At 39.8% G+C, this 14,096-nt stretch overlaps 1 protein-coding gene across 15 annotated transcripts in view; it reads left to right on the forward strand.

Annotated features, from left to right (window-relative positions):
• Nucleotides 1-14,096, forward strand: part of ABLIM2 (actin binding LIM protein family member 2) — a 142,343-nt gene that overhangs the window by 77,080 nt on the left and 51,167 nt on the right. For all 15 annotated transcript variants that reach the window (XM_027686346.1, XM_027686351.1, XM_027686348.1 and 12 more), the window contains exons 7-8: nt 10,674-10,761; nt 13,863-13,921. In XM_027686346.1, the coding sequence (XP_027542147.1) occupies nt 10,674-10,761; nt 13,863-13,921 (147 nt within the window). The remainder of the gene's footprint in view (nt 1-10,673; nt 10,762-13,862; nt 13,922-14,096) is intronic.

The raw sequence follows: 14,096 nt of genomic DNA on the forward strand, positions 1-14,096 counted from the left end.
ACCTGAAAGTAGCAACTTCCTAAGGATTAATAATGTCAGCTCTGCATATGTCCCAGCAAAATTTGGTGATCCAGATAGCAGTCATTATTCAGGCACAGACTAAGAGGCAGCTTCTGATCTCGGATGTTTATAGCCTAGGTCACCATGTCCAGTGTGCAAAGAGCTGTGCTGGCTGCATCTCATAAATCGTGCTGCCTCTCCAGGGCTGTTCGGTGTTGGTTGCAAATTCATTCTTCTAATCTGAAATGGGTGGGCTAAATGCACAGCTGCAAAGTTGAATATGAAGGGGAATATGTCTGCAAGTCACCTTTCTCCTTCTTTACTCCCTCGCCCCTGTCAAGGGATGGCATATGCAAGAGCCAGCTGCAGCTTGTCTTGGCCTCTAAAGGGGTTTTAAGGAGTGGGAGAGCAAAGTGGAAAAGAAATTAAGGAGATTGTTGAGCCAAAGGAAAACAGAAGCCTCTTCCAGTCTCAGTGGGTGGCAAGAAAAATTGGAAAGCTGAGAAGAAAAAGACAAAAGGGACTGATCACTCACTCCATAACAAAAACAACTGAGTGCAAATCAGTGGTTTTAAGCATGACAGACCATTTTGGTTTACAAGAACATGTACCAAATTCTGTAGAAAAAATGTGCTGTTGGCCTTTTCCAGATCTTACCTGACTGTGGCAGGGTTGAATTTGCTCCCAAGCCAGAACTTGTTTGCAGATGTCACAGAATGAGATTACAGTTATAATAGTGCTATTTTTCTATTATTTCTTTTTCCCTAATTATTCCTTTTATGGTTTTTAATTATATATTTTTTATTTTCTCCCACAAGCATTAGAAACAACTTCTTCCGAGAGTCCAGTATTTAGTAAATTATCGTTCTGAGATAAATGTTTCTGTTGTTACATCTGATTGCACTTTATACCTGGAAGAATAAAGAGTGTGTGGGAAGCAGTAGAAAATGACTCAAATGTGGGTGGGAATTCTCAAGGCTCTGCGAAGTACAGCAGGATGAGCCAGAACCAAGACAATATGAAATAACTGTACATGTGAGATTGCTAAAGCTCTAAGTAATGCTGCAGGTGCATGTATTGAACATTTCACATGACCGTTTCTTGGCATCTAGTAGCATGATAACTGAATCCAGTAAGGAGAAGATGAGGAGAATGATTGATACAAAACATTATATTGCATTTACAGTGCTGTAAATCCTGTTGAAAATGGTTCATTTGCCCTGGCATGCTGTTGAAGTGACTCACTGGTGAGTCAGGTCCACTGTGACTAAGAGAATTAGCAAGAGTTTTTCTCCACAGAATTCTTTGTCTTCTAGCTCTCACACTTTTTTCTCCTTGACACTGTTGTATGACATAAACAATAGATGTTTTGCCAAATACTACTGCCTTGATAATGTTGCCTGTCCCTTCAAACCCAGTAGATGATATGACATCTGTTTCCTAACTTTACCATTATTGTATACAACTATTACTGAGTAATTCTTCGAATCCGTCTATTCCATATGCAAAACTCTGGCTTTGCTAGAAATGTGAATGGACAATTTATGTGATTACATACAAAGGCCAGTATAGTCCACATAATGTATCACTGTGTGAATGCAATGGCAGAGTTATGAATGCGTGTCCACTGAACAACACTTAATGGTATGGTGCTGTGCACCTTCTTCATGGTACTCTTGAGATACAGGCAGAAGGACAAACACCTGAACCCTAGATTTTAGACAGCCTTTTGGATTAAACTCATGTTGTACAATCCCATGTTGAAGTGCTGACCAAGAGCAGGAGGTTTGTATTACCAGGTGGGAATAAGCAAAAGCAACCCCTGATTGGGTTTGCCTAATTGGTGGAATAACTTGATAGGAAAACTTTCTGTGCCAGTTCTGTGCTGTTAGGTCAGAGAGTTATTAAATAGTAACTAATGTAGTTGTGGGAACAGGAGGTAAAACCTTAGGTTGGCCAAAGTCAGGGAACTGCATTTGCTTACAGTAATTGTGAATTTGCCTTCATAAATCAGCGCAGTGACTGATTGGGCTATTTAAAATCAAAATGCTGTATCTCATTCAAAAACTTTATTAAATTTCATAAAGATAAGTATCTGGAGTTTCTTTTTATACCTGTGTTTCATTATCAGTTTCCTGTACATTTCTGGCACCTAATAAAAAGCACAGTTCATTCACATAATGATTTAATATCCCAGTAAAAACAAATCATTTGAGGAATGAATTAAGAAGTATAAACAGGATGAATTAAATATCCACTAAAGGAGTTCAGTGGTTTTCCACATTTTTTGATGTATATACTCTGAAAAAAAAAATTCCCAGTGAAAGTACATGCTCCTCAATATTGAATTTAAGATGATAGATAATGAAGCAGATGTGAAATGATGGGTAATGGGAGCAGAACAGATCCTTAAGGAAGTCATCCATAGAGCACAAGAGGTGGCAGTCCCCAGGAGCAAGAAATCAGACAAGGAAGGCAAGAGACTAGCATGGCTTAGTAGGGAACTGCTGGTCAAACTAAATGGAAAGAAGCAAACTCATGGACAGTTGAAGCCAGGACAGGTGACCTGGGAAGAGAGGAAGTTTGGTTGTGTAGGGATGATTGAGGAAGGCAGAGGCAAAGCTGGAACTGGACTTGTCAAGGGATGCAAAGCAGAGCTGGAAGGATTTCTACAGGTATATTAACCAGAAAGGGAAGGTCAAAGAAGGTGTACTCCCACCCTCCCCAGATAAACAATGCTGGAAAACTGGTAGCAGCAGATGAGGAAGAAGGCTGATGTACTCAACAACTTTCTTGCCTCAGTATTCAATGGCAACCTCTCTTCCCACACCTCTTCAGTGGATGGACAGCAGAAGGGGACTGGGGTAGCAAAGTACTTCCCACTGTAAGTAAATATGCGGTTCATGACCACCTGAGGAACCTGAATGTACATAAGTCTATGGGACCCAATGAGATGCATCCCAGAGTCCTGAGGGAATTGGCTGATGCAGTTGCTAAGCCACTCTCCGTGATATTTGAAAAGTTATGACAGTCAGGTGAAGTTTCAAGTGACTGAAAAAAGAGAAACATTGAACTCATCTTTAAAAAGGACAGAAGGGAGTTCCCTGGGAACTACTGACCTGGCAGCCTCACCTCTGTGCCTGGGAAGATCATGGAACAGATCCTCTTAGCAGCTGTGCTAAGGCACATGGAAGTCAAGGAGGTGATTTGAGATAGCCAGCATGACTTCACTAGGGGAAAGTCCTGCCTGACCAACCTGGTGACCTTCTACAGTGGAGTGACTACATCAGTGGACAAGGGAAGGGCTACAGAAGTCCTTTATTCTGGATTTCTGTAAAGTCTTTGACATGGTCCCCCACAACAACATTCTCTCTAAATTGGAGAGAGATGGATTTGATGGATGGATAAGGAGTTGGTTGGAGGTCACATCCAGAGGGAAGCGGTCAACAGCTCAGAGTCCCGATGGACATCAGAGACAAGTGGTGTCCCTCAGAGGTCTGTATTGGGACAAGTGTTATTTAATATCTTCATTAGTGACATATGCAGAGGGATTGAGTGCACCCTCAGCAGATTTGCAGATGACACCATGTTGAATGGTGCTGTTGACACACCTGAAGGATGGGACCTGGACAAACTCAAGAAGTAGGTCCCTGGGAGTCTCGTGAGGTTTGACAAGACCAAGTGCAATGTGCTGCACCTGGGTTGGGGCAGCCCCCAGTATCAGCACAGGCTGGGGGTGAACAGATCAAGTGCAGCCCTGCCAAGAAGGGCTTGGGGATGCTGGTGAATGAGAGGATGGACATGAGCCAGACATGTGTTTTTGCAGCCCAGAAAGCCAGTTGTGTCCTGGACTGCATCCAAAGCAGCGTGGGCAGCAGGTTGAGGGAGGGGATTCTGCCCCTCTACTCCACTCTTATGAGACCCCAGCTGGAGTGTTGCATCCAGGTCTGGGGGCCCCAGCACAGAAAGGAAATTGACCTGTTGGAGAAAGTCCAGAGGAGGGCCAAGATAATCAGATGGATTGAGCACCTCTTCTACAAGGAAAGGCTGAGAGAGTTGGGGTTGTTCAGCCTGGAAAAGAGAAGGCTTAGGGGTGACCTAATTGTGGCCTTCCAGTACCTTAAGGGAGTCTACAAGAAAGACGGAGAGGGACTTACTACAAGAGCATGTAGTGACAGGACAAGAAGTAATGGTTTTCAACTGAAAGAGAGTAGATTTAGATTAGATTTTAAGAATAAATTTGTTACTGTGAGGATGATGAGGCACTGGAACAGGTTTCCCAAGGAGTTGTGAATGTGCAATTCCTGGAAGTGTTCAAGGTCAGGTTGGATGGGCATCTGAGCGACCTGGTCTAGTGGAAAGTGTCCCTGCTTATGACAGGGTGTTTGGAACTTGATGATCTTTAAGGTTCCTTGAACCTAAACCATTCCATGATTCTATGAACTTCTGTTATGCAGGGTTAACATGTTTTTGTCCCCAAATCTACTCATATGAATCCATGAACATTAGGTGAAAGTGATAGCAAGTTCATTTATCAAGAAGTTATATCTATGTTCTGGTTTAGTATGATGTATTTATATCAAGCACATTTTGATTTATTGTAATTTCTGCATTAAATTATCAATGCTTGGAAAATGCATATGGGGTATGGTGGACAGTTGGCTAAACCAGGCACCAGTGTGCCCTGGGAGCAATGAAGGTCACCAGCCTAAGAGGGCAATTTCAACAGGAGCACAACCAGTAGATTGAAGCTATCCTTCTTTTATTTGGCATTTGTTAGAATACAGGTAGGATAGTGCATCCAGCTTTGTGCCCTCCTGTACCAAAAGATGCCGATTAACTGAAGTGACTTTGGTGAAGGATCACCATGATAGTTGAGGGGCTGGAGCACATATCCTGTGAGTAGATGCTCAGGGAGCTGAACTTGTTCAACCTAGGGAAGTGATGGCTTTAGTGGGACCTGATAGCAGTGCTCTCATACCTATGAGGAGGCCCCCAAGGATGTGGAGACAAGATCCTTACTGAGGCGCATGGTGGGAGAGCAGGAGACAGTTGTCATAAATTTAAGAAGGGAAGTTCTGACAGGATAAAAAAAAAAAAATCACTGTCAGAATAGCTACTAAGCATTGGAGCAATATTCTCAGAGGTAGTGCAGTCTCCATCCTTGGAGATTTTTGGTATTCAACTGGATGAATTCCTGAGCAGTCTGATCTGAATTGAACATCAACCCTGCTTTGAGCAGGCAGTTAGATTACATGACCTTCTGAGGTCCTTCCCAACCTGAATTGTTTTATCATTCTGTGGTGCACTTGCAACTTCCTTGCTTTAAACTGAATTATAATTTCTACTCTTACCTGTACTACAAGGTTCATGTGAGGGAGTCTCAGTGCCCTTTATTGAATGAGTGGGAATGTCCACATGAATGGAAATTATTCAGGAAATTGAAACAAAATATAGAAAATAGAATAATTTATTGTCTAATTAAAGTCTTAAACTTGTACCCATCCCTACAGTGCTTAAGTATTTTTTCCCCTTCCCATCCCAAACAAATAGTAACTCTCCTCCACTTAAACAGCAGCAGTCAAGTCATATGTCTTTTGTAAGACCTTTAATCCTTCATTTCAGATTGAGAAGCTGCCTGTTAGAGACGCTTACTGATTGTTGGTGGGTTGTGCTTTATTCTGTTTCCCTTTGCTTGAACAGGTGGTTGTCTGGTGATGACACAACTCTCCAACAAATTTGTTCCATGTGAAAAGCTTTTAACTAAGAATGCTTTATTCCCACAGTCTTCTGTGGGCTTTGTTTCTGGGTCATGCAGCTGCACCGTGCCTTGGCATCCCCTGGCTCAGTGTTTTGTAGGCTGTTTTCCATTATGTCTGTTCAGGATAGGATACAGTTAGAACTTCATTTGGAGATTTTGGAGCATGAGGTTGGCAGGATTTGGACCTACCTCAACAGATAACACTTAGTGGTAATAATGCACTATTACAGCAACTATATTGTCTTATACACTTAAAATGGAAAATATGCTTTGATATGACTGAATGATTGCAGCTGTCTAACCTTTTCTCACTTCCACATACTCTTTACTTCCAGCAGTAGACATCAGGTACCACTATACATTTCTATAAAAAAATAGATTTTTTTTTAAATTGTTACTACGTTTTATTTTCACAGGAAAGAGTTTACTGATAACTTTTCTTTCTCAGGAAAAGAACCAGATGAGTTTATTTAACATATTAAATGATTTTATGTACTTTTATCTTCCCTTTACTAACTACTTTATTGAGTAATGCAGTGAGGTAGGATGTAGTTAGGCTCAGTGATGAGACAGTTGTCAGAAATCTTGAGTTTTCTTTCCAGGACTCAGCTCACGCTCTGAGCTTTAGGCTGCTCTGGTTCAATCCCTCATGTGTCAATCCATAAGCAGTTGCCGCTCATCAACTGCAGTAAAAAATTGCATCAATCACACTCCTAGAAATGGCCAGAGAGAGGTCAGACAAGCAGTGTTATTATGATAGAGTTACAATTATTATGCATATCATCTTTTATATATTCTACCACTTCATCAATTCTTGCAGCCAGAGAATGAGCAGAGGTTTTCGCTGAGCTGTCTGCAATAATGTAGTGTATTTTTCCTGAGTGATGACAGCTAATTTAAAACTCAGCCTTAACTAGTTAAGGTTATTCCTTTTGGTATGAATTACTCTGGTTTTGCTAGCACTGCACATTTTCCAGGCCTGGTGATCATATTACTCTGAAGACTTTTGGATAACACCCCTTACTGTCTTCAAATTGTTCTTTGAATGATGTGATTCACATTTGTCACATCAGGTTTATTCTCGTTTTATCTAGTTCAAGCACTCACGTTATGAGAAAAGGCGGTTGTGTGTACTTTGTTGCAGAGCTTTTTGGTCCTGTTTTAAGTGGAGCATCATGGGTTTATCTGTCAATGTGCTATGGGACAGGTAGCAACACTGTGGTGGTCCCCATGCTCAGGGCATGGACTGTGGAGATCTAGCCCAGAAGTCTCTGCCTACTCTGCAGGGGAGACTTCACATTCAAAGAGGTCTCTCATACATAAAGGGAAAGAAGTAATTCATAATACTTTATCTCAGACTGTTGAGGGCTGTTTTGGCTCCACCTTTAAATTACGCAGTAAGACTGCAACTCGGTGATTGTGGAAAGCTGGTGCAGAGTCAGTTGAAGAGAAATTAAATTTTTGGTAATGTACTGTGGTGCTAAGGGCATGCTTTGCTATTCAGGTTTGAGGAAATCTCAGTTGAGAATTCATCTTCAAATTGATCTTCATAATAATACTGTTTTCACATGTGGATGTCTGGGCACAAAGACTTGCTGCAGTCTTGAAGCAAATGTAGGACATTGAGAAGGTTTCTTACAATCTACAGCTTAAGCCATAAGAGATCTTTCAGAAATGAATGTGACTTCTTCTGTGCTATGTGTGTGATGGTATTTTATTAAACACTGAGACAACAATCTGTCAAACTAAGCAATCAAACTGTGCAAAGAAGAAGTAACCATATGGTTAGAAACTTGTTTTCTGCATTGAATTACATCACATAAATATAACCAGGAAAAAAAAAATAATGAGGCCATTATTACAACTAAACTGCAAACATAAAACAGTTGCTGCCCTAAGTTTATACGATGTCTGGGTTCTGCTGGAACTGATTGTTCATCCATGAGGTGAAGCCTCTGAAATAGCAGAGAAAGGAGAAAGGGGCATTGATGAAAGCCTCCTTGGTATGTACCCAAGGGAGTGTATGATTCACACCCAAATCCTAGGTTTGAATATAATATATGATATCTAATCAGGCTAACTGTATAAACATATCAAGAAATAGTATTAGTTAATTCCTGCAACTCCCTAGCCCCAGATTCAGCTAGCACCTCTCATTTAGAAAGATAGAGTGATCTATTTTAAATACTTCCAAGTGATGAAGAATCTGCCATGTCTTGCCTTCTGTGCTTTGATTAGAAGGAGGACAAAATAAAAAAGAGAGTGACAACAAAAGCCACTGTCAGCGCTTAGACTTACAGAAAATTTTTGAGTTCGTTCCATTTCAATGTAGAGGTAATTATGCAAAATCCATTGGAGTTATCCTGCTGTGATCGTCAGCAAAAGGATCACTACACCTTTCTCCCTTAATTTTTCTGTTATTAATGTGTCTAATTTATAGAAGAGGTCTCTCTGTGCCATTCTACAGCTAGTTGATATTACTGACTACGTGGAGTGAATTAAAATTATGTATTTGGTTGTACTGTTAAATTTGGGGAAACAGATTTTGTTCTATGATGCATCCAGGTTACCTGAGAATGTGTTCTGGCAGTTTATTTTAGCAAAGAAGTAATTGAATTCCCCTAGAGAGTGTTAGCCTGGGAATTGTATCAGCCGTGCTAAATCGGTTGAATTACTGAGGCTAGGCATTGCATTAGCAGTGCTTGTGCACTACAGACCTTCCAAGGGAAGTGATATTTCTTTTCAGCTTGATATTCCAAACATAGGTTTATCTGGTGATACTTAAATACCCTTCTGTGCCTAAACACCTGCGCTTGGGCACGCAGTTGTAAACCTGAGGTTTAAGCCCAATACTGATAGTTCATGGTCTGATACTTTAAAGGTGTCATCAAAGTTAGTAGTGACCATCTTCCATGTCTAAAGTTGCAAAAATCACTCTGAAGTCTGCACAAATGACACCATAAAAAGAATGAAGTGGAGCAAAGCTGTTTTCAAAATAGCAATTCTAATGTGATGTGTTGCTCTTCTTTATTGCTGATTTAAAATGCTGCAGTGGGGTTTCAGGAGTGAATCAAGTGAGCACTGATGAAGTAAAACCAGAGGTTCTTTAACCTAAATTTACTGCACTCCTATGATTGATATTGTGAATAGCAAAATAGCTCCCAGACACAGACTACATTCTATAATATAAATGCCTCTGAAAGCTGTGACATCCAGTCAGTGAGAAAGAGTAAGACAAATCATCCTTGTATTAACAGGGTTACATTTCCAGATTAATGGAAGGGGGTGCGGTGCTGTGGAGCATATTTACATCCTGAAGACAGTGGGGCAATACTTCATAGTAGTTTCTTAAAGGCACACACAATCCTAGTAGGACTTTCAACCTTTTTCTAATAAGCAGATTATGAGACATTCTACATGGACCAAAATGTGCTCATTTTTAACTTCAGGAGAATTTCTACTGATGTCAAACTTAGCTTAACCTTAAGTTAAACTTAGTTTACTAAGTTTGCTAAGCTTTAGAGTTACTTGGTCTCCTGGCTTTTGTTTTCAATGGAATTGGCATTGACCTTAAGCCATTTAAACCATGGCTAGCACAGAAGAGTGTGAGGTCAAAGAGGAGGAAGGAGATGCCAAGATTTGGCTTTCAGCTCTGTAGGGGTTTGGAAGAGTGAGAAGTGCTGGGAGCATGTGCAAGAGCCAACTTTGGGCTGTTGAACTCTGTTTTGTAAGTATCATCTGAAAAATGGGATAGAGGTGCGGTTTGGAGGGACTGGCCTGTTCTTTTCACTCAGAAGAATACTACTTTTGTCACTGGCTCAAGCCAATATTACCTTATGATGCTGCTGTCCTTGCCTGTGGGAACCAGAGCCAACACGTTTGCCCACAGTCACCCATAGAGTTGAATTTTGGCCAAGCTACCAAAATTGAGTCCTGCATAAATCTCTTGATCCAAGAATCTTGGGGGTTTTTTGTTTTGTTTTGTTTTGTTTTTTTTCCTGATAGTCATTTGAGGTTAACTTCACCCTTGTCTGTGTTACACATTGATGTTCTGACACAGAAAGGCCCTTGTTCCTTTGCAGCAGGTAGATGCCTCATTTTGAAAAACACAATGAGGTCAGTGGTTAAACACTTTAAATTAACAGGATTATAAGGTAATTGGGAATTTAAATATATGGAAATTGGTGAGTTACTAAGCTGTTCTTAACAATTGAGGGCTCAGTCCTGTTCTCATTCCAGTCAGTGAAAATAGTAGTATTAAATTATGTGAATTAATCTCAGAGCCACTGGCAAAGCTCTTGTCTTGTCTGCATGAGGGAGTGAGTGCACAGTACCCCAAAGTGTCAGCTCTGAACTTACAGTCCTGTAGAAACACCACACACATTCCTCATGGAAACCCTTTAGTACCTGTGTGCCTGTAAGACACTTCCAAAGCAGCTACAAACTTTGCTTGCACAAGATGGTTCTTGCTGAGCATTAAGATTATATATTCAATTGAATCAGGATGAATTTATGATTGAGTTGCAAATCAATGCTCAAGGTTATGACCTCCCAGCTTCCTTGTGCAGGTAAGTTCTAAGCTGCCCTGCACTTGGTGCACGGGATGGTTGTTTACAGCGAAAATATGTTCACTATATAAACTCATTCCCATTGTGTAAATTCAGAAACTTAACTATTGCACATGAACTTTTTTTTTTGTTTTGTGTGTAGGCAGGACCCTAATTACATTTTAAATCACAAATTGTCTAGAATAAAAAATTGGCATTGTGGTTGTAGGAGATTGTTGAACTAATTGTCATTAACTGATTTACACTAATTAGTCATAATCAAGATGGTGAAAGAAAACCTTCTCATAGTGAAACTGCTGAATTGATCAATATGCTTAATCATCTGTACCCTTTTTTCCAAACAGGCAGGAGAAAAACATTATCACCCAACCTGCGCACGATGTGTCAGGTGCAATCAGATGTTTGCAGAAGGAGAAGAAATGTATCTTCAAGGTAAAAACAAACAAACAAAAATAGAATAGTTACACTGGGCCCCTTACCCACACCTGCTAGCATGACTGACCTGTTTTGCACTTATTCTCACTTTATAACTACCAAAGAAAGCAGAGAGTGCAATATGTAGGCTAAGGAAAAGCAAAAGCAAACCCTTGTTGACTCCTACCTATTACTTTTTTCTCGGTTCAAATCCAGTAGCAAGTGTGAATCACAGAAAGAATGATCCAGATGAAAGTTAACACACATGGATAAGAGCAGGTTTCCTAAAGCTGCTGTTGCCATCCAAAGGGCAGTTCTGTACTCATTGCCCCCTTGGGTAGGAAGAGAAAATCTGAAGGTCCTTACCTGAGTTCCCCTCAGACCTCAGAGGGTGAAAAAGAGGTGGAAAAGTGCCCTCAGAGGGTGGAGGGGAGGATGCCATGGCACTGAAGCCCTTGCCACACAATGTGCCTGTACCTTATGCAGCCATAAGGTTGCCCAGGAGAAATGCTGTGTTTCTTGTCAGGGACTTCCAGTGGTAATAGTGAAGGACTTGCACAATAAAGTTTGCAAGGGAAGAAAGTGTTATTTAGAATAGATATGAGCTAAAATCCTTCATATGTAGCAACTGTACTAACTTGATCAAAGAAAACTGACTACACAGTTAAATACAGGGTCAAACACCAGAGAAGATGAAGGCTTTTGCATATGTCTTTGACTGGCATCATCTTTTCAAAGGAAAACGGAAAAGAGAAACTCGGTAGGATGTGGGAACTGCAAGGCTTGGGTATTATCCTAAAATAACATGCTTGCCCAGTTCTGTATTTACAACTTTGCAATTGTCCACAGTTTTCTAGAAGTGTACTTTGAAATCTTTCCTTAAGCTGGAAAAGTTAGACTTTATTTAAAACACAACAGTGGTCTCAGTAAGATCTATTTATAATTCACTATGTTATTGAAAATGACAATTCTATTGCCACTTTGGTTTGCAACAAGAACTAGCTCATTAAAGGACATAATGATCCTTGTCTGTGCTCATGGATTCTCCCTCCGGAGACAGAAAATGCTGTGGCTCTTCCAATTGCAAAGCAGCTTAGCAGCACTAAGATCCCATGCCAAATCAATGCTTTAATAAAGTATATCAAACTACAAATTTGTTTCTAGATTTCAAACCCTTTGAAACCCATTTGCAAGTCAATCTGCTTTTTAAGGTCAGTTTGTTACGAAGGAGGATATTTGTTAAGTTTCGTGCTGATTATTAGTTCAAATAACAGCAAAGTATGCTCAGGTCCTAATAATTTGGACCCATCTTACTATATTTTCTGATGCATGAAATGTTCCTTCTAGCTTACTATCACACACTTTTTGCTTCACATAAAGAGCAGTTTCCATTAGAAACTGATGGTAATGCCATGAAAGATATATGATTAGTTATTTGGACTGCCTTACCTGATGTGTTAGATAATAAAAAAATGTCAGAGCCCAGGGTTTTATAACTTGTTCTTCATCCTCTTAATAAACTAAAATTCCTTCAGGTGTTGCATGTTCCTTAGCAGAAAGTGTCAGTGGTTATCCAACAGATGACTTTTGGGTGAAAGGACTCTTTCTCTTCTGTGTGACAAAGTTTCCCAGCCAGTGTTGCTTGACTACAAACAGGAGCAATTTTATTTAAAAAAAAAAAGGTGATCTAAATACTTATTAAATCCATTGGAAAGATTTGCATCAGTTTATGGGAAATACGAGGCAAGTTCAGACCCACTGCAACTGGAAGAGAACTTAGCATTAAGTTTAAAGGTGTTCTAAATATATTTCTTAGTGGTTCAGTACCGAAAAACTTCAGTAACTTCAGTAAACATAATTTATCTGGTACTTATACTCTTATACTGCAAGAGTCTGGGTTTATCTGGGTTATTTTTGTGAAATAAATTCTAATGATCTCCATCTGTCTTCTGGGAAATAGACTTTCTGTTTCTATCTTGTTTCCAAAATCCACTAGTTAGAAAACTATCAAACTGCTGTGAAAACAAAGCATTTCCAATAACTTTGGTGCTCTCCACCCAGTATAAACATTAAATATTTATTACACAAAGGTTCTCAATTTCCCATCTAGTCGGGCAGAAGTTGCAGTGCATTCCCATTATTTAACTGTGCTGAGCTCTAGTTTGTGGCTTGTGTGAGCTGACTGGCATAAAGGTTCCTTCTTACTATTGAAATTTACAAATAATTGTTTTATTTTGTATCGTTCTACACATTCTGCTTCCACTGAACACTTAAGTTTTGAACACTGTGTTCAGCTTTTTAAAATATGTTTTATCCTTTGTGACCAGTGCAAAACTATCAAGTTTCTATCTGACACTCAAAGTTTACTTTATCTCTTCATAATCCTCTTACATGCAATACTTACATTCAATAGAGAATGGGATCATTCTCCATTTCCTGCTTCCTCCAGGATGGATATGCCACTGAATTTATGCTGTTCCTTAGTATTTAATTAACAAGAAGCAAACATATAGAAGTGCAGGATCAGAACAGTGAAGGAGTCAGAAAGGTAGACTGTATTTTCAGCTAGGGTTACATGCTGCAATGCTATTCCATCCCATCACAATGTGCTACTTTGTATGACCTGGGCCAGACTATTACAAAAATATGGATAATAAGAGTGCATAAAATTCTATCTATGTATAAGGGAAAAAATTACCATGAGAGTGAAGCAGATTGCCCAGAGATGCTGTGGGATCTCCATCCTTGAAGATATGCAGAACCCAACTGGACACAGCCCTTCCTGCTGCAATGGAACCTGCCCTGAGCAGGAGGTTGGACTGGAAGAACTCCAGAGATCCCATATCACACTTCTTAGGAGTCAGGTTTTGATGTTGATCTCCCATATTGAAACATATGCAGCTTTCTGAAGTGCACCTCATCTTTTAAATGTATGTGATCAGGCTTACTGGTATTGAGAGGGTGTCAGTTTTAGCTTTGAAAGTATCCATGCATTAGCGGGGGAAATAGTCAGTATGCTGTGTCTTAGTATAGGAGGGTTTAATAAGGTTCTTATTTTGAACTTTTTAAGATTCTTATTTGGGAACTGAATTAAGCAGATCTTTAAATATTCTTTCCAGGAACATCCATTTGGCATCCAGTTTGTAGACAGGCTGCAAAGGCTGAAGAAAAAAACAAGGTAAAAGATTGTATTTTTACCCAGTGTTATTTGATTGTCATATTATTCTCTATACTTTTTTTGCAGCAGGCATGGAGGGAAGGGTTTGGAATTTTTTCACAGCGGTAATTTTAAATTTTAAAAGACAGGGATCTTGTAGATTAATATAATGTAATAATGTAATGTAAATATTCTG

The sequence above is a fragment of the Neopelma chrysocephalum genome, unplaced genomic scaffold, assembly GCF_003984885.1.
Source record: "Neopelma chrysocephalum unplaced genomic scaffold, ASM398488v2 Primary Assembly neopelma1_71, whole genome shotgun sequence".
In the NCBI taxonomy this organism is placed as follows: Eukaryota; Metazoa; Chordata; class Aves; order Passeriformes; family Pipridae; genus Neopelma; species Neopelma chrysocephalum.